The sequence below is a fragment of the Nipponia nippon genome, unplaced genomic scaffold (assembly GCF_047370975.1).
Source record: "Nipponia nippon isolate SJK-2023a ecotype South Korea unplaced genomic scaffold, ASM4737097v1 scaffold_38, whole genome shotgun sequence".
Classification (NCBI taxonomy): domain Eukaryota; kingdom Metazoa; phylum Chordata; class Aves; order Pelecaniformes; family Threskiornithidae; genus Nipponia; species Nipponia nippon.
In genome coordinates, this window is record NW_028262356.1 from 1,066,691 (window position 1) to 1,092,128 (window position 25,438).

Consider the following 25,438-nt stretch of genomic DNA (forward strand, 5'->3'; position numbering starts at 1 on the left):
TTTATTATCTGTCATTCTGTGTAGGGACAGATTGCACTTTTTGGTCATCTTGCTCCTTGTCTTTGCTCTTCTTCCATTTGTTCTTCTTGTCTTTGTGTTTGTGGCTCTTTTCCAATTCCCTTTCATGTCCAATGTGTTTCTTCTGCTTCTTGTGTTTCTTCTGCTTCTTGTCCTTCTTCTTCTCCTTTTTCTTCTTCTTTTTCTTGCTGTCTTGCCTCTCTCCTGAGCTGGCACCGCTCCTGTGGCCTCCAGTCTGACTCTCAGAAGGGCTTTGGCTACGGCTGCGCCTAACGCTGGGACTGCTTTGCCTTGGACCTCGCCTTGCTTCAGGCCGGTCAGCTGCAGCAGGTGCTGCTGTATCCTCTTTCACCTTATCAACAGCCTTTTCCTTTGGGTCGTCACGAGTTTTCCCTGCCGCTTCCTCGCCTTTTGCAGATACATTACTCTCCCTGTCACTTTCATTGCAGTCTGGTACAAACGCCGCCTCATCAGTCTCTTGCGTTCGATCAGAAGAGAGCGGCGAGGAGCTGCTTACCTGAGGCTTAGGCTGGGCAACACTTTGATTGTTTTGTCCAGTCACCTTCTCTTTCTCATGTTTTACAGCTGGCGATTCCTCCCTCCAAGGTGCTTTAATACCGCCTGGCTCTTGCTCTTCATTGCTCTTTACTTCTGGTACGTGCTTCTCTTTCTCTTCTCCTGCATTTTGATCTGGAGGTTTGGGTTCCTCCAGCGTATGCTTGGAATCGTGAGCAGCTTTGGGATCAGACTGCTGCCGCTCAGGCGGAGGGCTGCAGCTGCTCCTTTTGGCGTCCCCAGTGCACTTTTCGCACAGCTCTGCTCGTTCGTCTCTCGGCTTACTCTTCTGGACTGACGTAGATTCTCTGTTTTGAGAAGGGGACTCTCTTCTCCTTGCTAATTCACTCTTTTCATCTCTACGCTTGGAACTAGAATAATCTCTCTCGCCATCACGGTCAGAAGTTTTGTCTTGGTTAGGAGGAAAGTCTTTAGCAGCGGATCCATGGCCAGTATCAGGCTTCTCTGAAAATCTGCCGTCTTCGGAAGATTGAGAAATACTTTTTCCATCTCCTTGCTCGGTTGCACGTTCTGAGGGGTCTTTTTCTTGCTGAACACTGCTCTTTCTCTTCTCAGAGGTGTCTTTGTCTGACAAAGAATGATCCCGGTCTTTGGTTTTTCCTTCTTCGTTTGACATCGAACTTTTTGAACTTTTTGCGTCATGCTGGGAGCTTTCATAACTCACCTCTTTTGTAGTTTTCTGTCTTTCCTTCAAAGGCTCCGTCTCTTTTTCACTCTCTTTTACAGGGTTTGGTGGCTTAGCACTCGCATTTTGTATAACATTAGCAGGTTTTCCTACGGTTGCGGGCACCTGGGTAGATTGAACGTCTTCCTCTTCAGACTCAAAGTCGTCCTTATCCCACTTTGACTGAGGGACCTGGATCATCATAACGATGTCTTCCTCAGGGGCTGTGATATCATGATGATACTCCTCCATGGTCTTAATGACAGTTCGTTTTGTGTCTGGCTTTTCTTCAGTCTTTCTAACGGGGCTTCCTCCAGTAGAACTAGTGCTAAGAGGAAAAAAGCTGACATTAACCATGGGTGAGATATACGCGCCGCCATCTTTTCTAACAGTTTAGAAAACAGCTTTTGTTCCCATTCTAAATCTTCCGTATTTTTTCAAAAGATGTTCCATTAAGGGAACAGACGAGAGAAAGGATGAGTCCACTAGCTAAGACTAGGAGCAATCAGTTAATTTAGTATCTTCCTCCTCTCCATTTAGTTAACAAAGACACGAGATTATCAGATTGGGGACTGTCCGACCTGGGAATTCCTTCATGTCCTGCTTCTACCAATGCTAGATAAACTAGGTATACATTCTTGTTTCAACATCTAAGCAAGCAATTAGGGAGAGGTATACACAACCACAGTTTTATTCTCACGTCCCAGTGTTCTTCTTCAGAAAAATGTACATTTTAAAAACTTTTTAGAATATCAAGACACAATCTTAAGTCTCCAGGGACGTCTGAAATGGTTTGAGTTTGAGCTGTCCTGCTGCTTTAGATGCTGAAATGTACGTAATAACAGCTTCACACTAGATCACTTTTCTTCTTTTCCCATGTCACACGATGGAATAGGGAAGAGAGATGTCCAAGGTAAGTGCCAAAAGAGTTGGCACTGAGCTGGAAGCAGTGTAGCTGTGTCAAGACGGCACTGTGCTCAAAGCTCAAAGCAGTACAAGATATTGGCAACCAAGCTGCTATTTCTGCAAGGTATCCTTTCATCTCATGCTGACAAAAGTAGATCATTACAGCACCTTGCAATTTTAAAAAGGCAAAATATTGCCTGGTATAGACATGTCTGTTATCCTTGCCTTTAGCAGTAAGCTGGATGTGAAGGAAGACCTAGAGGGGACTCCTCAAAGAGTCAACATATAATGAATAAGAAGGGGGGGGAAAAGTCCCCAAAGTAAGGGTCAAACACGTCCTCAATGAATTAACCTTATTAGCTGTCTGGGCAGTACAGACTGCTTGTTTTCTTTCACAAAATTGGATTTTGACCCAAGTACAGCTTAGCAGGAAAGATCACAGATTATTCACTCATTTAGCACAGATTTAGCTGTTCCTTTCATTAGTCACCCTAAAGACTTTTACGTTTGTTTGCGAGGGGCAGGGAGGAAAGAAAGAAGAGGAAAAGAAAAGATGAGGTACCTGGTGCAATCTACTGGAGTTGCACTAGATCCATCAGCTGCCGTTACTTTGCTTCTCACTTTTCCCTTTGCTTTTTCTTGTTTAACTTTGCTGCTGTTCGGCTCAGGTTTCTCAACAGGTTCTTTTGCAGGTAGCACATTTTCTCCACTCACAACCTTTTTGCCAGTTTCTTGGTTAAGTTTAATCTTTTTGGCGGGGCTGTCAAGAAAAGCAGGTTTATCCTCTTCTGGAGTTTGCTCTCCTTTTTCACCATCAGGCTCAGTCTTCCCCTTTGGTGGTCTTTTCGATTCAGCAGCTTCGGGTTTAGAGGCCTTTAGGGAAGGCGCTTCATGTTCTGCAGCAACCTTTTCATCTACTTTTCTTTTTCTTTGCTCAGGTTTTGCATCAGAGGGCTTGCTTTTTTCAGCAGGTGTTTTTGACTTGCCCTCTCTGTTGGAGGGCTTCTCCGACTTGCTTTCTTTTCGATGGTCTTTCTTTGCCGTTTCCTCCTTGGCTGCTCTGGTTTCTGGGTGATCTTTGGTAACTTTGGGCTGAACTTTCCGTGGGGAACCAAGAGCCTTCTCAGCCTTTTGAGAGGAAGAGGTTTTAACGTTGTCTCTCTTTGGCAACTCCTCCTTCACTTTTTTCACAGCAGGTTCCATTCCAGGAGATTCTTCACGATCGGTGTCCACCTCCTCTTGGGAAGCTTTAGCTGGTTTGATTAGACTGTCTTTCTTAGGCAGAACAGCCACTTCTGCTTTCCGCTTTGTCTTGTCTATTTTTGCTTTTGCCTTCTCCTTCTCTTCTTTCTCCTTTTCAGATACCGGTTTGAAAGCAACAGAATCTGCTTCCATAGGCTCATCTCTCACAGGGGTGGCATCATCTCGGCTTGGGAGCATGAACAGGGAGTCCATTTCAACATCTGCTGCTGGAACTGGCTCTTTGGCTTTCCTCGCACCTTCTAACAACTCAGCTTTGGGAAATCCTTCGTTCTCATCCCCTTTTCTTCTCTTCTGGGGGTTTCTCTCTTTATTTCCTTGGCCATCTCCCAGTGGATGTTCCACCTCCTGCTCTTTGGATTTTGTAGCATCTCTGATGTCACGGCTCTCTCTTCCAGAAGGTTTTCCAGAGTAATTGCCAGCTCTATTACGATTTCTGTGGCTCTGCCCACCAGGATAATCCTCCCTGCGTCCCCAAGCATGTGGCAAATTCTCTCGTCTGGTCCCAGGCGGACCAAACCTATCCGGAGAAAAGTTCCCCCTGTTTACTGGAGGCGGAGGTTGAGTGCCAACAGCAAAGCTCTTGTGAAACTTTTCGTACCGTTCTCTAGAGTTCCTTTCCCATTCTCTGTCTCTTTCCTTTTCAAATGGATCTCTCAAGTCAACAGATCTGCCATAGCAAGCTTTCATATCATGTGGAGGAACTTCTCTGTCTCTGTTAAAATGCTCCCTTCCTCCTTCCCCTCGAGGTACGGTCCGTTTAGTGGGAGAGTGGCCTCTAAATACTGGAGACCTTGATCGTGAACGGTATCTTCTTAACCTTGAATGGTGATAACCCCGTGACCTTGACCTAGAACGATATTTATGGCTCTTCCCTTTGCCTCTTCTTGAATACCGTGGTGATCGTGAGCAGGAACGAGAATGGGAACGACTAAAGGATCGAGAGTAGGAGCGAGAGCGGGAAGAACCTGATCTTGACTTGGAGTATGTATAATAACTTCTCGAGTAAGATGAAGCACTGTAGGGAGACTTGGACCTTAAAGAAAATACAACACACACAAAAAATGAATTTAACTCAAAACAGTCACTCTCCCGTTTTTTTCCTCCCAAATTTGGTTTGGTTTTTTTTTCCTCTCCACAGGCTAATGCCAAAGCTGCTTTCAGCTGCTGACATAATGCTACTGCAAATTGAAGAACTTGATCATACGTAAAAGTTTCTGCTTACCTACTGCATTACTAACAGAGTAATGCAGTAATTCAGACTCCCGCCCAGGCGATTTTGGGGGAGGGAAAACATCAGCTACCCTGAGTTTTGTCTTCACAAGTTTTTCTTGTATTATCTTTTAAAGAACCATCTCACATTATTCCACATAGGTTCATTCCTCCTCTCAAAGTCCTTCACCAATTGCAGATTTCCTTAAAACAAGACTGATCTTTTAATTCCTAAGGAAAATTCAACCACGTCAACAAAACACTAGTGAAAGCCCCCAGTTTGCAGTCCAGCTCAAAATCTCTCTATCCACATGAGGTAAGCGAAAGAGGAAAGGAAGACAATTTCTCTCACATATCTCTCTCTTCTCAAGTGCTTTGAGGTAATGGTTACAATCAGAAGAGGGAGACGCAGAAAATCCAGCAACTACACCTATTCAGTTTCTAGCCCCTTGCGGCTGTCAGGAGGTGAAGGATGTCATTGCAGAGAAGCTTTAGGAAAAGAGACGCCTGTTCCTTCACAACTGCTGCCAAATTATAACGATCAGTCAAGTGTAATCTCGGCCACATTGGAGCGAGGAACCTACATAGGAAACTCCTGTCGCTGCTGATCCCTGGACTCATCCAATCCATCTGACGATGGAGAGGTGGAGTCGAACTCCTCCTGATTCTTCTAGACAACCCGCTTCTCCATTACGGACGTGTAAAGCAGTTACCTGGAAAACGAACGCCTACGCTCCTTTTGCATCTTCTTATATTCCATCAGTTCTTTACCAAAATCCTTTGTAAACTCATCACACTTGGACTTTTTCTTCTCCCTGTTAAAAGAAGTTTGACCTTGATTACAGTGATAGTTTGACCTTGATTACAAAAAGACATCAAGAAACAAACCCTGGCCGACAGCAGAAAATGTATACTGCATGCAAATTGAAAAAGTGAACATCCTAGTTAAGCAAAGCCAGTTTCGAATGCCTAGAAGTTTCAGGGAAAGCTTTAGAATGACATTTGTCTGGGTTTAGTTCTGCACGGTTAGCACCTGCAATGAAAAAGAATATGGCAAAAAACACTAGGTCATTTTTGCTTATGTCAGATGCACTTTAGTGTAAGTGCAGCCCGATATACTATCGAAAGAGATACAAAAATGAAAACCAACGCAACTTCATTGAGCCAAATACTTACTCCTCTTTAGGTCTCTGTTGTTCTCTGTCAAACTCCTCCCTAGGTAAAGGAGGTGCTTGTGTCGGTGGGATGGTATTTGAAGGAGCCGTTGGTCCTGCTGTTGGTACCCAAGCTGGCGACCTGTTGGCAGGAGCTGGGGGATATCCTGGAGGGGGGGCAGGGCACCCAGCAGCTGGAGGCTGACCAGGGGGAAACTGAGGAGGCATCTGGGGGGGTGGTGCCCACAGTGGGAGAGGAAGGGCATGGGGTGGTGGAGGATGCAAGGGAGGTGGAGGCACAGGCACAAAGATGGCTACTGATGGTGGGAGTGCTGGGGCCTGAGTCCTTTGGGTACGTTCGCTAGGCGGGCGTCCTCGAGTTGAACTTCTAAAGAAACCCAAAAACATGTGTCACTCTTTGTTACACTCGGCCCCAATTTTAAAGAGGAAAGCGAAGGAAGCGGGAGCACGGTGGCGAGCGCTTCTTGTTCTCAACTTAAGCCTTTCTCTCCCTGCTCTCTGTTCATTTGAGACTGCCCTCATTTCTTGATCCTCACACTCGCCTTCCACATCCCCAGCCCCAACGCTTCCCTCACTCTTCTCTCCTTAGACTCAGCCTTGCGACTGCGGATGGAGGCTGCCCAGGCTTAAAAGAGACTCCCATCTCCCCTGGGCCAAGCGCCCACCGCTCCTCTGCCACTCCTTGATATGGTCAATACTTCACACTTCTGATCTTCAAAGCACTGCACAAATATGAACTCATCTTCTCTCCTAACTTCTTTTAACTTCTTCCACATAAGCCTCCTATGTTGTTGCCTCATGAGGATGTGTTTGGCCTGCTTTTGTCCCTGAATCGTTATTTTCTTGCTTACTGAATTTGAGATTTTAGACAATCTGTGGGAGGGATCCTGGGTTTTGGTTTTATTTATCTTTAAGGTATTATGAACACAATGCCCCCTTACAATCTATCTATAACAAATGTGTACCAAAAGGAAGGACTAACTTGACACTGCACTAATAGAGAAAGCAGACTCCTCTCTCTCTCCAACTGAGAGAAAGCAGCTTGGCTATTTGAGAGGACTAAATTGAAGACATTCAAAATTGTCATAAATAACACAAAACAGCGTTGACTTTTCCAATAATTTGCTCAATCAGTATCAACTAAGTTGGTAAAAAAGAAGGTTGGAGGCAGATTTCTATGGGGAAATCAATTTCTCCAGCCCTATTCAGCCAGGGATCAAAAGGGTGGCTTTCCACCTCACCCTTTAATCCTATTTCATTTTTATAGGTAATTATGGTTTCCTCACAAAGTGTTCATTTTCCAGAGTCCTCTTCTCAATCATCTGCTGGAGTCTTCTTTTAAATACTCTTACTGCAAGCACAGATCCCCTTTGTTAAAGCCAATTCAAATGAAGCCATTTACAAATGAATTACCACTTGGATTCTCCACAACTATCTGTGCACACTTATTCCATTAGAAATCAGCTGTTGTATAACTTAGGTGTTATGGCCTCGTTTAACAGGTTACAATTCGGAATATGTGGAATTTCTGTGGCATACTTACCGCTCCCAGCCTGGTCTGCCAGCTGCTGAGCGAACTGGGCTGGCTCTCCTGGGATGACCTTTTGGTGTGGAGAGAGGAAAAAGAAAAAAACCCCATTCAGATGATCTGAAGATAAGTTTTGAAAAGAAAGTCTCAAGTTCTAGTTGCTTACCAGTTGTGTGTATTGAGGGTCCTTGGGGGCCCAGAAGACTTGGTAACGCCGGTTGTCTTACTCCAGGAACCCGAGAGCCCTTGTGAAGAAATGCAAACAGTTGGAAAAGAAGCTCTGCTAAAATACAAGCAGCACTGCACATGTTGAAATAAAATTTACCTTCTCTTCCACCAAACTGCTGACTGACTGAAAGGAAGATTTAGAAAGCCCAGCAGCACTCACCAGCGCAGCAGGAGGTAGAACAGTATCGGCATCACTACAAAAAAACCCAAATTTTTATTATTCAAACAGTGTTTTGAAGTGCTACTTGAAATACAAAGTCCAAAGTGAGAAAAGGCTGACTGTTGTAAATGGGGAAAAAAAATGAAAAACTAATCTTCTCCAGGTTTCCAAATGGGAAGTTGGCCGATTCCAAATGAAGCACTGACGAGAAGGCTGTTTGGACTAGTGGCATTTAAGGAGAAATAGAACAGAAGAGACTAGACTATTTCAGTTGGAAGGGACCCACAACGATCACCTGCTCTGACTGCCTGACCAAGTCAGGGCTGGCCAAGTTAAAGCATGGTATTAAGGGCATTGTCCAAATCCCTCTCCAACACTGACAGGCTTGGGGCATCGACCACCTCTCCAGGAAGCCCGTTCCAGGGTTTGAACAACCTCTCGGTAAAGAAAGGCTTCCTCATGTCCAGTCTAAGCCTCCCCTGGCGCAGCTTGGAACCATTCCCACACGTCCTATCACTGGGTCCCACCGAGAAGAGATCAGCACCTCCCTCGCCACGTCCCCTCCGCAGCAAGCTGCAGAGAGCAATGAGGTGGCCCCTCCGCCTCCTCTTCTCCAAACTGGACAAACCCAGAGTCCTCAGCCGCTCCTCAGAGGACATTCCTCCCAGCCCTTTCACCAGCTCTCTTGCCCTCCTCTGGACGCACTCAAGGACCTTCACCTCCTTCTTCAATTCTGGGGCCCAGAACTGCACACCGTGTTCAAGGGGAGGCCGCACCAGCGCTGAATACAGCAGGATAATGACCTCTTCTCACTGGCTGCTTCTCCTGCCTTTGATGCATCCCAGGATGCAGTTTGCCCTCTTGGCTGCCAGGGCTCACTGGAAAAATAGTTTAGTAAGCTGGCTGCACATGAAAGGATTGGCGTACGTATAGCCCAGACACTGACTCTCAGTCGTGGCAGATGCGAGAACTGAAATTCTCTTGGGAAACGTTTATGTGCTGGCTCAGAGGCTGCCTTAGAGGTTCTTTTGACTTGGGACCTTTGTAGTCACTGCTACAGCTGCGCCTGACAGTCTTCTGGACAGAGTGGCTATTTGCATTCCAGGCACAACATTGAAAGGACAGAAGCCCTCAACAACAGTACAGATTTTCCATGTCCTTTCAGACCACTTCACTGGCTTGCCAACTTAGACTTTGTTGGTAAATGTTTGTAAAGACTTCACATTTACACCGTTTCAATGTTTATTATCCAAATCTGCCTGCGGCGCTGACTACACGGCATTACTGCGAATGACTCTGGCTTATAATACTGATGACAGAAATACTGTAGAAAAAAATAATGCCAAAACACCTGGTCAGTTTTACCTCTCCTTGGGCTTTTTCACTTTGCACGAAACGATTATTTCCTCAGTCCTAAAGAGAAATGAATGCACTCCAGAAGCTTTGACATAACCCAATGGTTACTTTAGGAATTGCTAGCCACTTAAACTCCAAGGGCTCCTGGGGAACAAAAGTGCCTCTTTCAGGGGCAACGCGTACTGAATGACTGATAAGAGAACCAAGCAAAAATACTTCTGAGAAAATTCTTGCATGAGCCACGCTTCCAAATTATTCAAGTGTCCTCATTCAAAGTAAAAACCAAACCCAGAACTTCCACAGTTCTCTGGAACTGTCACTAATGATAGAGAAATCGCTAGCTGAGAAGCTCAGGTAACTTCAGCATCTTGGTGTCTTTTATATTCGTGCTGATCTACAGATTTCCTTACCAAAAAGGTCCACCTGGCTTTTCAGCACGGAGAGAGAGGGACACTGCTGGAGGGAGATCAGAGACAAGGACAGAAGGCGGATTTCCTGGCAGCCCAGCTGCCCCAGATGACTGACCAGGGGCCAACGATGACAAAGCACCAACAGAATGAGAAGCCAGAGAAGCCAATGGACTCAGGAGTGGCTCCCGCTGGCTGGAAATTGTTGGCCAGAGCAGAGGCTGCAGGTTGCAAGCTGTTGTTTACCTCAGGAGTGGTGGTGGAGGTGGAGGCGGTGGCGGCTGCTGCTGCTGCTGCTGAAGCTGCTTATAGAGCCCTTCTGCGTAGCCAGTCCCATTTCTGAAGCTGTTCACAGCCTAGAGGCAGGAAAGCATTTACAAAAAGTTAATAAGAAACTTCAGTAGACAGACGAACAAAAGCCTGCATGGAGTAAAATTCCTTGGGTATTCCTGTAAATGCTATCAGTCCTAAAAGAAAGCAACATCCAGATGTCTGAACACATCCCATTGAACACTGACATTCATGACTGGCAACTCAGAGTAGCTGTAGTTAAAGTACTCCAGTGTTAGCCCTGAATGTGAAAGTGAGACAAGCCTGTTAAACACAAGGGTGACCTGAATTTGCCGGATTGTCTCTAAAGAGTTGTAAGCTTCTGTCACAACAGGTAACGTACTTGAAAAGTAAATTGAGCCTTACTCCATTTAGCCTTGCTTAAGGAGAGGTAAATGAATATCTTCTTCCCTTTCAGCTTTTGAAAAATAGACTTTTTCTTACCAACAGTTTACGTAAAAGTCATCGTGTTACCTGACGTAGGAACTTGTTGGCGTCTAAAGCGTCAGGAGAAACGTCTGTTTGATGACATGTGGGGCACCTGTGTTCCTCAGAGTCCAGTAACGCTGTTCTAATACCTGTGAATCATCAGAATCACCAAAACAGCTTTTAGCCAAACTAAGGAGTATTTTGGGGGTCTAATCAATTATAAACACAAGGGTGTGGTTAATGGGTGAATATGGTCTTGAATTGAGAGCATGGAGCTATAAATGTTCAACAGTGTAAAAAATTCCCAATATGCAGCCAATAACTATACAGTTTGATACTGCACTCTTGTAACACCTGAAGAGGTAGAGGAGGCTGGGCCTTGATGTTCCGACTGATCTTCTTTCCCCTGGCTAGTGCAGTGAGAAGTCACTAACCTCAAGGCTAATGAAGAAAACACATTTCAACACATTAGGAGGTTTGAGTTCTGAAGGTTTTAGCCAGCTCTCCCGTGGAGAAGGCGGCGGATTCAATGCCTGACTATCCGTTTGTTGCAGACCACACCAAATCACCAGAGCTGGCTATAAAATTCTGTAGGAGAGAAAGGGCTGTGGACAAACTAAATGCAGTCAATATCTAATTCTGGGATCACCTGCACAGTTACGCACTCTTCTCAGACTCGTCCTTCCGTATTGTGCTGCTTTGGGCTGGGACAGAGTTAATTTTCTTGATAGTAGCTAGTGGGGGGCTATGGTTTGGATTTGTGCTGGAAACAGGGTTGGTAACACAGCGATGTTTTCCTTATTGCTGAGCAGCGCTTACACAGAGTCACGGCCTTTTCTGCTTCTCACACCGCCCCACCAGCGAGGAGGCCGGGGGGGCACAAGAAGTGGGAAGGAGACACAGCCGGGACAGCTGACCCCAGCTGAGCCAAGGGCTGTCCCACACCGTACGGCGTCATGCTCAGCATATAGAGCTGGGGGAAGAAGAAGGAAGGGGGGGATGTGGGGAGTGATGGCGTTTGTCTTCCCAGGTAACGGTTACGCGGGATGGAGCCCTGCTTTCCTGGGGATGGCTGAACACCTCCCTGCCCATGGGAAGGAGGGAATGAATTCCTTGTGTTGCTTTGCTTGTGTGCGTGGCTTTTGCTTTACCTGGTAAACTGTCTTTATCTCAACCCACCAGCTTTCTCACTTTTACCCTTCCGATTCTCTCCCCATCCCACCGCGGGGGAGCGAGCGAGCGAGCGGCTGGGTGGTGCTTAGTTGCCGGCTGGAGTTAAACCACGACACGCGTGTAAAGAGATTTAACGAGCTACATAAAAAGGGGAAAAAGCTTTCTGCCTTTTCTTTTTCCTTAATACAAGGAGAGTCCTTTCCTAGTCAGGCTATACTTCAGTCTTAAATCGAACTGGTAACAAAGTAATGCCCTTATCTCCTATTTCTGCTTTCAGAAGATCAGATTTGATGTTGGGGATTAACAAACATGGGAGTAACACTTACATTCGTCACAGTAGCTGTTTCTACAGCAGGGAATGACAACCGCATCAGTCATTGTCTCTTTACAAAGGAGACACAGCAGCTCCTCGGGAACGGGATCATGGGAGGAGGAGGGGGAGGACGGCTCCTCGGGTAAAAAGGGCGGCTTTTCCTTCTTCCCTCTGGCATAAGCTTCCCTGGAGGGGGGTGGGGAAGGAAAAAGAAAAAAGTGAAAGACGACGAAAGGAAAACTTTTCCAAGCGTAGCATTTTATCAAAGGAAGAGAAGAGATGGAATTCTCCTCGCTCCACACTAGCCTTCTAAGACGTAGGCATCTCGTTTCAACTGCTTTTCTATAGCCACAACACCAGAAGAGGGAGGGGGGAACAATTTTCCTTCTGCAGAACTCTCCCACTCATTGGATCAACTAAGAAATTAGCTCAAATGAAATGAATCCCACCTCTCCTTTGCCAGCGGGTAAAGGTAAATTGCAGGCTCAGGATGAAGTGAGTCTCCGAGTAATTACATTTTATAAATAAGGGCAGCCTGTGTTACAGCTTCTACAAAAGGAGATCCACGACAGAAAACCAGAAGTGCTACCAAGCGCATTTCATAACAGCCCCTCTTGTCAGCCCACGGCAGGATTTTCTGAGTTTATAGCAACAGGGAAACTTCAGCCTGTTTCACACGTGAGCTTGGATAAAAGCCAGAGGGGGAGGAAATCTCAGTGCAACGGCGATGGGTTCAATTTTGCAAGAAGCCTTTGAAAGATAAACCAGCAGCAAAACGAGCTTTCAGAGAGAACAACTCCCACTGTCAACACTACTGCAATATTTTGCAGAAATACAGATTCTTAGCACAGCACAAGTTTAACCAGCTTCCAGGGCCATGAGCAGTAGGGCCACCCTGTCTTAATCTTAGAAAGTATCACAGATTTTAAGGTTCGGATACAACGACAATGCTTCCTCCCCCGCAATTACAGAGGCTGGCCGATTTGGTTGCGTGGCCACTCAGACATTTACGCACAGCTTCTCTCGTTCGCTTTTTGGTCAGTCCAATGAATTCCCTACTTACGCATTAATAGCTGGTACTGCATACTTCCCAGTGTTGGTAAGCATAGCACCCTTTGTATTGGGATCTGCCACCTCTATCAGGAAACTCCGTGGAATTCCCGTGCTCCTTTTCATTCTGGGAACAGACTCACCATTTTTGCCCTGTTAAGAAAAGAAAGGCAAACATAGCTCATCGTAAGACCCACACTTAAAATGACATTTCCGTCATTATTCTAAGCAGCAAAAGCCTTTAATCCTCTCCTTTTACTTAACATAGGGTTGCTTGACTAAAATACTTATTCTCCTAAATGAATATAGCCAGGGTGTTCCAAGGCTTGAGCAGTGTTTTGAACGCCGTCGACACTCTTGGGCTTAACTTCAGGTTCCTTAAGGGTGAAATATCCCTTAGCCCGCCCTCCACTCAGAAGACATACAAACCCGCTCCTCCTCCAAAGCGCAATTCCCAGGGCGAGCTCAGTTCAGTGCTCTGAGCCAGGCACTGGGGAACTTATATTCACCACCGGTATACGAAGGTTCAGTTCATACCTCATGCATATACAGCCAGGGACCAATGTTAAATGGCATGCATACTCACCCAGAGGCTTGTGTCATTAAAACAGGCAAATATTCAGCAGGTGGGGTCAACAGAAACAGCTTGGGTTTATAGGAAATACTAAAAACTGTGAAGTGTCCTTCAAAAGAGTTAAACCCAGAAACATTTCCAATGATATGGGAATATATAGAAATATGCATGAAAGTTCACAGAGAAAGATCTATGGACATATTTAATGCCTACGACCTGGAAAAAATAAGATTTTACATTTACAACTCCAGGTTTCCCTTGAATTTTGAAGGGCTTTGCAACATTGCCATACAACCTCTATATTTCACCCCAAGAGAAACAATTCTGAAGATGAGCAGTCACGTAGTTGTTAGGGAACTGCCAAGGTAAAAAAATTAAACCCCAAGGAACACCAGAAGTCCCCCTCAATCTTACCCCATTGGTTGGGCAGTTCTTTATATAGTGGCCAGCTTGTCCGCAACGGAAGCACGTATATGATGGTGGAGGCAGACCCAAGGGTTTCTTCATGTAACTAAAAGGTTTTTGGGAAAAAAAGAAGAAGGTATGCGTGTGTCTCTCTTGTTAAAACAAACATCTCTACCATTTTTCCATAGTCTTCAAAGAACAGATTGGACGTTATCAACACTTACTTGACTGGATGATACTCATGGCAGGACTGGGTCATCATAGCCTTGATTTTATCTTCTTCAGACGCATTGGCCTCCGCCAGATTGGCAGTCTGTTCAACAGGCAATTATTGGACACACACATTAGAAACACATTTCAGCCCACACGGCCAAAGACAACACCACTCCCCCGGTCCTGCAAAGAGCAGCACAACGCGGGCTGAGGTTGCATGAAAACAGCCGCTGATAGAAAACAGAGCCGTGCTGAAGATGCTCTGGGGAGTCCTTACACCACTGCAGGGGGTTTCTGGGCCTGCGAACCTACTTGAAAAGAGCCTTCTTGGGCACTCCAAACCTTGGCCTCACTTTGTACCTTACCTAAAGACTCCTGGAACCAGTCCAATGTGCTTCCAAGCAGACTGCAGCTCTGCGCAGGAAAAATTATACTCTCCAGTACTTTTAAACTGATTTTTAAGCCCCAGACTATTGGAAGCAGAAGACAGCCACTGGACATTTCATTGAGAAAGATGCAGGCAAGTACCATTATTTACATTTCGCAGCAGTAAAAGGACACACAAGAGTCGGGGAAGCTGGTTTTGCTGGCTGAAATGCAGCTTCAGACACAGAAGCATTAAAAGGAATCAAGCTTTTTATAATCCCTCAGCAAGACAAAAGATTCTTGTCAGTGGAAATTTGACCACGATGTGCTGTAGGCAGTCCCAGCTGCACGTCCCCCGCCGCTAACCTCTTCATATTCAGTGATTTAACTACAGCAAGCAAAACCTGCAGGTTTGTCCAGTTGACTGTGTCCTTTTAACACACAAATCACAATATAAACCTTATCCAGAATTACTGAAGGTAGCTGATTTTTATGAAGTCGTGTTTGCTCAAATGTTTTTATTACACACCACTCCAGACACAAGCAGGGCCTGAGGGAGTGACTGGAAATGATCTGGACCTTCAAGCACCGATCATGCAGATCAACCACTCCTGCTTTTCTTTTTAGATGCATTCGCTCCCAAAAGCAACCAACCCCGTTCAACCTTCTATTAAATGCTTGTTTCATATACACAGTGTTTTCTCAACAGTAACATAATGCAGATCGACATCTATGAAATCATTAACATTTGCAGAAAACTTTACAGATACTCGACTCGTTTGTTTGAACCCAAACAGTTTGCAAAACACACCCAAAACCCACAAAACATTACCAGGAACAGACCAAAATTCAAATAGAGCATGTCATACATAGGAATAATAAAACAGAAACCTGCTAACACATTGCCTCCATGCTAAGCCAGTCTGCGCTGAAGAGGTCAGAGCAAGTAACAGTTTTGAGCTGCTTTATGCTATGTTCCTGTCTTTTTCTGAAATACTTAAATTTTCTCCAAAGCTTCAATGTGTGCCCTACTTGGACAGGTTTTCCCATTTCAGAGTAAAACTTCACAGGAGTTACAGAACCAAGGACACGTTCAGAGACAGCACCAATGGAGACCAATTTCTTTTGGTGGCTGCCTTCCAAACAAATTTATCTTTTTCCCCCCAATGTACACAATTTAATTTCTGCAGTAAGAGAGGGAAGAAGTGACCCGTGGGAAGAGATTTCTCTTTCTCGGCAATGAACTCCAGCCTGTATTTGCAGAAGAAAGAACCAGCTCCTCTGCATTAAGCCCTGCCTTCTCTGATCTTTCTAACTTTGAAGACTAGGAATTCAATTGGCTAGCACTACGCCTGTCCCAAAGGGCCATCACTAGTGCTTTCCCCGACAAAGTTACACCTGCTTGAGCAAAACCACCAAGCAGTTCCATAGCAACACAGGGCATTACAACCGGTTCAGAAGGGCCCATCTGCTAATACGCCACACATGCGCATCGGCATATTCCTCTCGACAGTTAGGTACATTGACGCAATTTACACAGTCTGCATTCAAACAAATTCGATTGTGCTGTCCACTGTATAGATGCTGCAAGTGATGAAATTGTGCAGCGTTCACAGAATGCATCTAGAACTAGAAGGACTAGAAAGTCAGAAATAGCCATGCAATTGTCCGTGTTCCAGAAACGCTTCTGTTTTGCCTGTTGCAAACCCCCTTGAAAGGGCCATAACTTACAGTCAATTCAATTCTTCTGTAACAAGTGTGTTAGTCTCCAACGCAAAATTAACAAAACATATGAAAAACGGTAAACGGACTCCGAAGCGCTGCTTCTTTGTGTCTTGCAGATGAGTAATACTGCAGCATTATGTTGAGGCTGAGAAGGTACTCCCCTTCGATCTTCCCAAACGGGCAACTCCTCTTTACAGGAGAGTACCAAAATAGACACACATTGTAAAGTTCAAATAAATACTTTAAATTACTAAAAATTCAATTAAAGTTTTGTTCACATTCCAACCGTCATCCACCTATAGATCACGGTAGAAGATTTAAAAATACGAAGCTAACACTTCTTTTTTTAAGGATTTGACAAGAATATGTACCTACCTTAGCAAGCTGGCCCAGAGAAATAGGTGCAGAAGAGTCGTCAATCTGTTCACAAAAAATGAAAGACAGATTCAAGTTCTACAGTCAAAACACAGCAATAGTTAACCTCTGCTGTAGCCTGAGAGCCTGCGCTATGTCCTCTGAGTGTCACTCAAAGAGGCTTTTCTAACCTAGTCTCATTTGTATCTGCTCAACACAAAGTCCAAGCCTATGACAGCTTAAGAGTGCCTATGTGGTTGATGAGAAGAAACTAAAAGAACCAAACCCGCTTGCGATCAACTCATTGCTCCAGAATATCTCAGAGAAGGACCCCTGTCCAAAGTTCACCACTGCTTCAAAGTTGAACGGGTAAGGAAGCTGTCACTTTTCAGCTCAAAAGGATGCAAAAAAATACTTGAGTTTAGTTGAGAAGGAAGCCTCACTACAGGAGACTTCTTTTCAGTGTAGTTTGTAAATTAAGCAGTGAACGTCTCATCATGTAGAAATGCACACGGTTTGGGTTTATGAACACAGTACAGTTGCCCGTCAAAAGAAAGCACAGGCGTATCAGCCCTGAAACATCAACTCTGCCCCTCCTGTCCATCACTTTAAAAATATTCACCATACCCCACCAAACCCAAAGAAGAACACCAATCCAAAACATCAGCCATACAAGGAACCACCACTTTGCCTAGACAAAAATAAACTGCTCCAATTATTGAAATAAAGCTGTTGACCATTACAGAGTAGCCTATAAAAATGGAGAAAAAACGTTTTTTGTGTTGCATTAGACCACAGGCCATAGGATCCAAATTAGTTTGGGAAGCGTGAGAATTTAATATGATTCTCCTTGCTATCAGGCCAAAACCAATTTTTAAGGATGATGAAAACATGGATTCAGAGCACAACCCTGTACATTTTCTCTCCATTGCAACCACGCTCCTCCCTCCCAGCTACCTACTGGAACAGCTTGCAGCAATGAACTTCTCAGGCCACTAGTTCGTAAAAAGGGTCCCTCTTTTCTTGGTCCTTTTCCCCTGTATTGAATTATATGATGCCACAAGCCACAGTCTAGCTGACACTAGGAAAACCTCATTAGAAAGACACCTGAAGCACTGCTCATTATGTCCTAAGTTCTTCAAAAGCGTAGAATAAAATTTCACAACGTAAACTGAACAGCTCTCCTCAAGAGGTCACTAAACGGATCAGAGGAGAGATTAAAACCCTTCCTTGGAAAAAGCTCTTGTCCTTTGTTACCTAATGCAGTGCAAGAATTCAAGGGAGCAGTTTTAGCAGACTCTGGGGGAAAAATATCGACATGCAGGAGATGATTCCTCACTCCAGTTAATCATTCCTTCTCCATACGTTTAGGAAAGCACATACAACATTACTGTCTGACCAACTCAAAAGTCCTTGAAAACGTGCCTTTGGAGAGGAACACCAGATCTGGAAAAAAAGACCTTCTTTCCATTGCAAGTCTGACCAGAAGATTCAACTTGCCTTCTTTTCAGAACAGTTTGTACCTAGTTAGGGGAAAAAGGAGGTCTGATCAAGCATTTTGAAGCTTCACGCTCCATGTGCCACTCTTTTTCACATGTGGAGAAACAGGCCTATGTTCTCTCCTGGCAGGCGCAACCCCTATCCTTTTGCCTTTCTTCAGAAGCAAACAAGAAATTAGGAAAGCTCTCGACTGGAGCCTGGCATTAAACAGTCTAGTATTGACCAGGAACTGAAGCACAACAGTTCATAAACTATTCATTACTTCTTGTGTTGTTTGAGGAAGCAGTTATTATACGGCCTGCAGGCAACAGTCCCATTTCTTAGAAGAGCTGAGAGCACTCCTTCCTACTAAACAGTTATCCAAAGCAGCAAAGAAGAGAATGAATGCATTATTTAGTACGTTTGCCCAACGGCCATCTTCCAATGATCCGACATTCCTGTGTCTTTTTTTCTTCTTGACATTGCTACTGAAGGAGTTCCTGCCAGTCCCTCCAATCAAAGAAACAACATCTCCATGAAACTTGTCTACAACCCTAAGATAACAGGCTTGCAGAAGAATTGGGGAAAAAACCAAACCAAACCAAACCAAACCAAACCAAACCAAACCAAACCCCAAACCCCCAAATCAACAGACCAGGTATTAACTCCCATTTCAAACAGAAGACTCAACAGAAACTAACACAAAGCAAGTGGGAAAGGGGACAGAAAAGAGGAGGCATAGACTAATCTCACTGGTGCATCGCTACAGTGAAATTACAGGGCTTTCCTAAAACCACCCCGAGAGCTTGGCCAATCTAAAAATTCAGCCAGGAAGGATCACAGTTGTGCCTGACGGTGCTAAAACAACGGCCATGGCTCTCTGCATTTCTGCAGCCTCGAAGGACAAACACCAACTAGAGATCCTTGCCGTTCCTGAAAGAGTAATCGAAGTCAAAAAGGATCCACTTGCTTGCTTTGGGCCTAGTAACAGTAGGGCAGCAGCACAAATGTGGAAGTGGAGAATGACAGCTAACATAAGACAAGACAAGGAAGAAATATTCAAAGTGTAAGCTCTTGTGCATCCTTTTTAAAAAAACCTTAACTCATTTCAATTTTGCTGCTTTACTCTTCAACAACAATTGGCAAGCTTCCCAGTGCTTTATTCCCGAAAGAAACAAAAAGCACACCACACGCTGTACAAACATACATCTTGCCAGCTCTAGGCAGCCAGCTGTAGAACACGGCACCACCTTCAGTTGTGCAAACCCTGAACCTACATGATCTAAAAACGATCACACGTCCTCTGTACAACACAAAGTCATCCAGGAAATGTTCTAGCAGACTCAGTACGAAATACAACGCATTACTGGGCACAAACACCAACGTTCACATCAGAGCTGTGCAAATAATGGCATCACTCAGTTTTTACTATGCCGGATCCAAGACATTGTATTTACAACATATGCTATGTTTTACTGGAAAAGATATTAAGTTAATGTTTGGAAAACTACCACAAAGCTGCATTGTTTAGAATTAAGGGCAGTGTGTAGAAAAAAGTGTGAGATTGTGTTTTACGTACCGCTCTTGATGGGCCACTCGCTGGCTCAGTTCGACTTCTTCTAGAAGAAGAAATAAAGGTGATCAGAACTTCAAAGAAAGCACTTGTACCCAACGTCAAGTACTGAAAACAGATTATAAAACCTGAATATCTAAACATTATGTCCCGATACTCTCGTGAATGTGGAAATTTATTCATATACACAAACTGATCTCCCTTCGTACATGCAGTGCAACTCAAAAAAAAAAAAAACCCCAAAATCACATTTCTACTTGGTCACAAATTACTCTTAGGCTTACAGCTATAGAACACAGCAGTGCAAGAGCGAGTCCTCAGGTGTTTTGTCTCTGCTATGGAAGTATCAAAAATACCAAGTCTGTCCTACAGGTCTGTCTTCTTCCATAATCAGCCATCAAAACACAAAGGTCACTTGAGCCAATCTGTGTGCCCCCAGCGTTACAAATAGGCACCAGATACAGCACTTTAGTTTCCAAGAAAGAACAGGGACAGTCTAGACACTTTGAAGTGCAAGTGCACTTATGTTAAAAAAATCAGCCAGCTGACAAAGAAATACCAAAACTGTCAGCAGCAGAGGCTTTAGAACAGGGTTTCTTTGTGGAAGCCCAAGCCCTGTGCTCAGATATCTACCAGATTTAGCTAGGAAAGTGCCAAAATATTAAACGTGCTATGTATGCTATATTGACTAAAAATAGTAATAGAAATGTCACCTGAAAGCAGTCCCTAGGGCTTTGTGCGATTTAGGAGTCCTGCAACAAAAGAAAAAGGTCTTAATTGCCAGAACTTGCTTTAAGATAATTCTGAAAACGCTACAATAGTTTAGGAAATATTTATTACATTGGAAAACTTGCTGAGATTCCACACACTCATTGATCTGTACCTGCATGCTACTCATCATGGATCAGACGTGCAACCGCTGATAGCGTTAGCAAACAATTCATACATCCTCCAAAGTGTCCCATGAGCAGAGGCAATTCAAAGGCTGCTGTGGAATTTCAGTACAAATAGAAAGTGCCGTTCTTCCCTCATCCCCACATGCAGGCATTTATTTGATCTTTGATGCTAGCAGCATCTCGCCTCTCCTTTTAGGGCAGCATTACAATACTAGGAGAGGGTGCCATCCAAACCGAAACGGAGGATGCATTGTCAAGACAGCGCTAAGCATACGCATTGAAAATAACACCCAACACAAGGCCGTGTTTATAGGCACAACGCTGTGGCGTCCAGAATTACCAGGTAGCACCTGAGAGCACTGTAACAACCACGGCAGTAACATGCCCAAAGTTTACATGCAGAGCCACATAAATTCAGGGGTTTTTGCTTGCAGATGCTTCCTGGGTACCAGGATGCTGCTGTACTGTTGGTTCAGACACACTGTAACTCATCAGTCTATTTATTGAGAACCAACAGTAGAAAGACGGGGCAGAACCCCAAGCTAATAATAGCAACTAATTGTGGTGGAGAGGCGTATCTTTAAGTAGGCTGGCAAACAGGACCCTCCAAACAATGCCAGTGCAGCTAATATAGAACTGGACTGTATGAATACATACATGACAGCAATAATCCTGTAGTCGGGACTGCATTTGAATGGCTGTCATTGTAATCCATACGCCCGGTTCTCTGTCCTCCGTAAATCTTAGGAATACAGAACTAAAACCTGGGGCACCGATATCAGCTTAGAGTAAAAACAGACTTAGAAAGATAACTAGTAACATTTGGGACTGTGCTAAACTGCTTACTGAGTTTCAAGTTTGGAAAGCATTAACTATTCCTTCATCGTACTCGCCCAAAAGGCAATATACTTTAGGATATTATTGTTTTTCTCTTGCCTGAAACGGACATTGTCTTTAGGAAACTACCAGGAATCACTTCTGAATGGAACTTCTTGTTTGCATGCTTCGCCAGCTGGCAACCCTTGGTCTGTCCTCTAGAGCTAGCACGCAAAAGCCCCAGATTTGGGGGGTAGGAAGAGCTGCCGTATCCCTCCTCCCTCCCCCCCAAATGCAAGGAAGAGTCAAACCCCGAGAAGCAGACTCTTCGGAGATGGGAACAAATTCTAAGTTTACACACAGACAATGCCTTTCTGTCTTTACTATAAAAGCCATCAAAGCAAACACATACAATAAGGAATCTCTCCATGGAGAGGAAACAGGATCTACAGCTTGGCTCTCAGAAAAATCAACCCCAAGAACAAACCCAATAAAACCGTCTTAAAAGTTACCACTGGGGGAGCTTGAACCCCATGTCCCAGCAGGTCGGAAAATGTAAGTCTGCTCTGGGACAGATACCTTAAAATTGACCCCATTACAACCAAAACTAACAGCAGCTTTCACAAGAAAGATACCATCAGAATGCCTCTGTAAACTAAGAGCAATGAAAAAGTTCACACACTGAAACCCCCAACAAAGAATGCAATGCTTTATGGATGCTTACAGCACGTATGGTTTGCTGGCAGCTTTAACTCCTGCAGCAGGGATTCTTCTCACGATGACCGAGGAGTTCTTACGAATCAGGGCATTATCATCGGTGTATTCTGCAAACAACAGAAATACAGACAAAAACATGAGTCAGTTCCTAAGAAGGTGTATTAGTAGCTAATTACACAGCACTTCAGAGAATCCCCTCACAGATAGCAAAGCAAAATCTCCTGTGTAACATCGCGCTTTTATCATCTCAACACACAGTACAGTTCAAGAAATGTTCAGGTCTGATAACCAAACACAAGCAGCACAAGCTTGTTCAGTTTTTAAAAATAGTTTGAATGCCAACAGCAAAATGGGCCCAAGGGGCACTAAAGGAGAGCCTGCTAATGCAGGAGGTTCTTTCCTGACCTAGCTGAAGTGGCTTTTGCTTCTCTTAGGCTCCAATCCCAGCAGCTCTTTGCAGAAAAACAAACAGCAGCAAAGTCTCACCTGCATCAACCAGATTCTAAAGCCTCACCAGCCTGCCCTGCAACAAAACAGGCGCTGCGCTAAAGCATGGAAACTCTGCGCCATTGCTTCAGTAGCCGTTAACTAAAAACGCTTCACCTACGCTGCTGGCGCTCAGGACGCACAGAACACAGAAGAGAGCCTGCCATCGCTGCCTATTTCTTGGAGCTTCATCCATCAACAGCCACACTTCTCAGCTGCTCCTTACACTGAAATGGAAACGGGGCTGGCAGGTCTAGAATGTGGATCACAGAAATGTTGGGTGGTTTCTGAGCTTGCTTTCAAAGCAGGGCAGAATGGGCTCCAACTAACGCGGTATCTCCCCTCTTCAGCTACTCATCGCGTTTGAATGAACCAAAGGAACGTGAATACTTTCCATTCACTTTTGGCAGAGCAGAGACTCCAAGGAAATTCCTTAAGAAGGCAGCCTCGGAAAGCCTCTCGAAAACAGCGTGTGCCTGAAACTACCCATGCTCTGCCTTGGCTCACACCAGCTCAGTCTGCTGAAGAGGAGGAAAGCCTTCTGACCTTTTACACAAGGCCCCAACAAAAAACCAACTGCCTGAGACACTGGGACTGAGTCAGCTTAAAATGCAAAGATCTCTCCATGAGAATGCTTTTTGTATTGCACTTCCACAAGCTGGACATGACTAAATATGTTAAAGCACTATCAGCAGCCATTCCCTGTAATCTGCCTACGGTTTTAAATAGCAAAAGCCCTTACCTTTGCAGACCGAATCAGAACCATGGTCTGAAAACCAAAGGTGCTGCATACCCAGTCAAGCTCTGTCAGGGTGGTTTGGCTCAGTGATCACATACAAAATAGGACTATTTCCCAATTTACGCTCCATGTTTCAGTGTATTAGTCCTAGAAAGGACTACCAATGACCAAACCAGAAGCTTTTCCAGAAGTCCCATAGCCTGAAACCAACCCCTAGAGCTCTTCTCCAAAGGAAAATCTCACCACTGCACAGCCCCCTGTCAAGAAAGGCCTGCCCTGGGGCCTTTTGATGGAGCAGGAGCTCCGACAGTACTGAGGCCCAGACAAAGAACGGGGAGATCATGCCAGCTGCACTTCTCGAAGCCCCAAGCTTCAAGGTTTTGACCTGCTGAACGGAGCCGTGCAGAATATTCTTCCTGGTCCAGATCACAAACCACCCGATTTCGATTTCAGAGATACGCGATAAGCAACAGCGGCTCCACAAACAGGCAGGACTTTGCTACGCCTGTGCCCAACTGAGGATTGCGGGGGTTCTGCAGAAGATTGCAAGCGGCAGCACCTCTCCTAGAAAGAGACTCTATATCTGAGGACACCAACCAATGCTTTGATTCACAAATGCTGCAAGCCTGCAGCGGTCAACTTGAACACGCACAACGGGTGTAGATAAACAGCAAGCTTTAGCTCCAACCACTCTAAAGGATAGGGCTGAAGTTACACTTTCCGCGGCACACATATTAGTCTGTTTAATACATGAAACAGGAAGAGGAAAAAACCCACTAGCTCACATTTGAAAGAAAAGACTGGTGTAAGAGTGTCATAGAACTACCTGGGGAGGGGGGAAAGAAATTTAATGTTTTAGGAATGAAAATGCTTTACAAGTCTTTTTATTTCTGAAAAATCACAGCCCAAAGTCTTTAATCACCTGCAAACTTACCAAGATGGCAGATTACCAAACTGAAATATCATACTAAGTAATACGAAACCATGATAATCTCTGAGAACCATTCTAATGTCTGAGCACCATTAATTAGATTGAAAAGAATTTATGACTTCTCTGAGAACATTTCTTCCATATGTTCACCATAAATGTTCTGCCATAAAACTTCACTACTGCCCTGATAACACATAGTAGCAGGAGAAAACAAAAATGGTTAGAAATGAATGATGAAATGATGCTCAGTACTATCTGAAGGGCAATGTCTTTGGTGTGGAAAAGAAGAATCCTGTTATCGCGTCCCAGCCCGTGCCCACCACCCCCACCCACCTTCTTGGGTCTGGGCGTTGGAGATCTGCAGGTCGCAGTTGGCCGCCTTCAGCTTCTCGCGGACCATGATCTGGCGCTTCAGGTCGCTCAGGGAGATGTGGAGCCCATTGAAGGTGACTGTATCGTAGTTCAGCTTGGAAAAGAACTTATAGTGGACGCACGACATGGTCGGTGCCTGCTCCGCGACGGCGTCTGCCGCAGCAGACGGCGTCGCAGCCTCCGCGCCAGGAGAGGGCCTGCGGCAGCGCGGGGAAGGGCCCCCCGAGGGGGCCGGGGCAAGCAGCACGGGCTGAGCTCAAGGCCGCTCAGAGGCCACAGCGCTCCACCACGGCCAGGCCCCCCGGCCTCAGGCAGACTCGGCTGGTGGAGGCCGAGTGGTGCTGCAAGGCCCCGGCCCTCGCCCCTGCAACGCCCCTGCCCACAGCCCTCAGCGATCGAGCTGGGCCACGGTGGCGGCTCCCGCCCACTCCTCCTCACAGTCCAAGCGGGCGAGTGGACGACGGGGAGAGGCCCCCACGGCCCCGGCTCAGCCTCCGCTCCCTCTCCGCACGCAGCGCACCTCGGCCCAACCGCTCACTATGGCGACTCGGGCGCCCCTAGCCAAACATTCCGCCGTTTCCCGGCCAACAACCGCAGGGGCCGCGGTCAGCGCATCACTGCGAACGCACAATGGCACACCGCACCCACCGCCCCGTGCCTCACGTGGCCGCTGGTGTCCCTGCTGTCCCCCCGGCCTGTCACCGCCCGCTGTCCTGCCCCCCTTTGGGCCTGCGGTGTCCCCCTGTCACCCCCTGGGCCTTCACCACCCAGCGTCACCTCCCGACAGCCCCTGGCCTGTGGTGCCTCTCCCAACAGCCCTGGGCCCACCACCGCCCGCTGTCCTGTCACCCCCTGGGCCTGCGGTGTCCCTCCTGTCACCCCCAGCCTGTCACCACCCGCTGTCCCCTCCTCTCAGCAGCCAGCCAGGGCAAGACAGCCTGGGGGAGATGCAGCGGCCTTTGACGGGTGGCGCTCGGCTGCCCGCGCCGCAGGGCCACCGAAGGGAG

At 45.7% G+C, this 25,438-nt stretch overlaps 1 protein-coding gene across 1 annotated transcript; it reads right to left on the reverse strand.

The window, feature by feature from the left end:
• Positions 1–4: 4 nt before the first annotated feature.
• Positions 5–24,558, reverse strand: LOC148053664 (E3 ubiquitin-protein ligase RBBP6-like). The gene is given in 18 exon segments (XM_087772930.1): positions 5–1,586; positions 2,727–4,460; positions 5,350–5,451; positions 5,813–6,175; positions 7,355–7,412; positions 7,506–7,584; positions 7,665–7,761; positions 9,494–9,846; positions 10,295–10,398; positions 11,749–11,921; positions 12,799–12,938; positions 13,774–13,870; positions 13,989–14,077; positions 16,444–16,488; positions 19,481–19,517; positions 20,188–20,226; positions 21,911–22,010; positions 24,393–24,558. Coding segments are annotated over 18 exon segments (5,358 nt in total).
• Between the last annotated feature and the right edge of the window lie 880 nt (positions 24,559–25,438).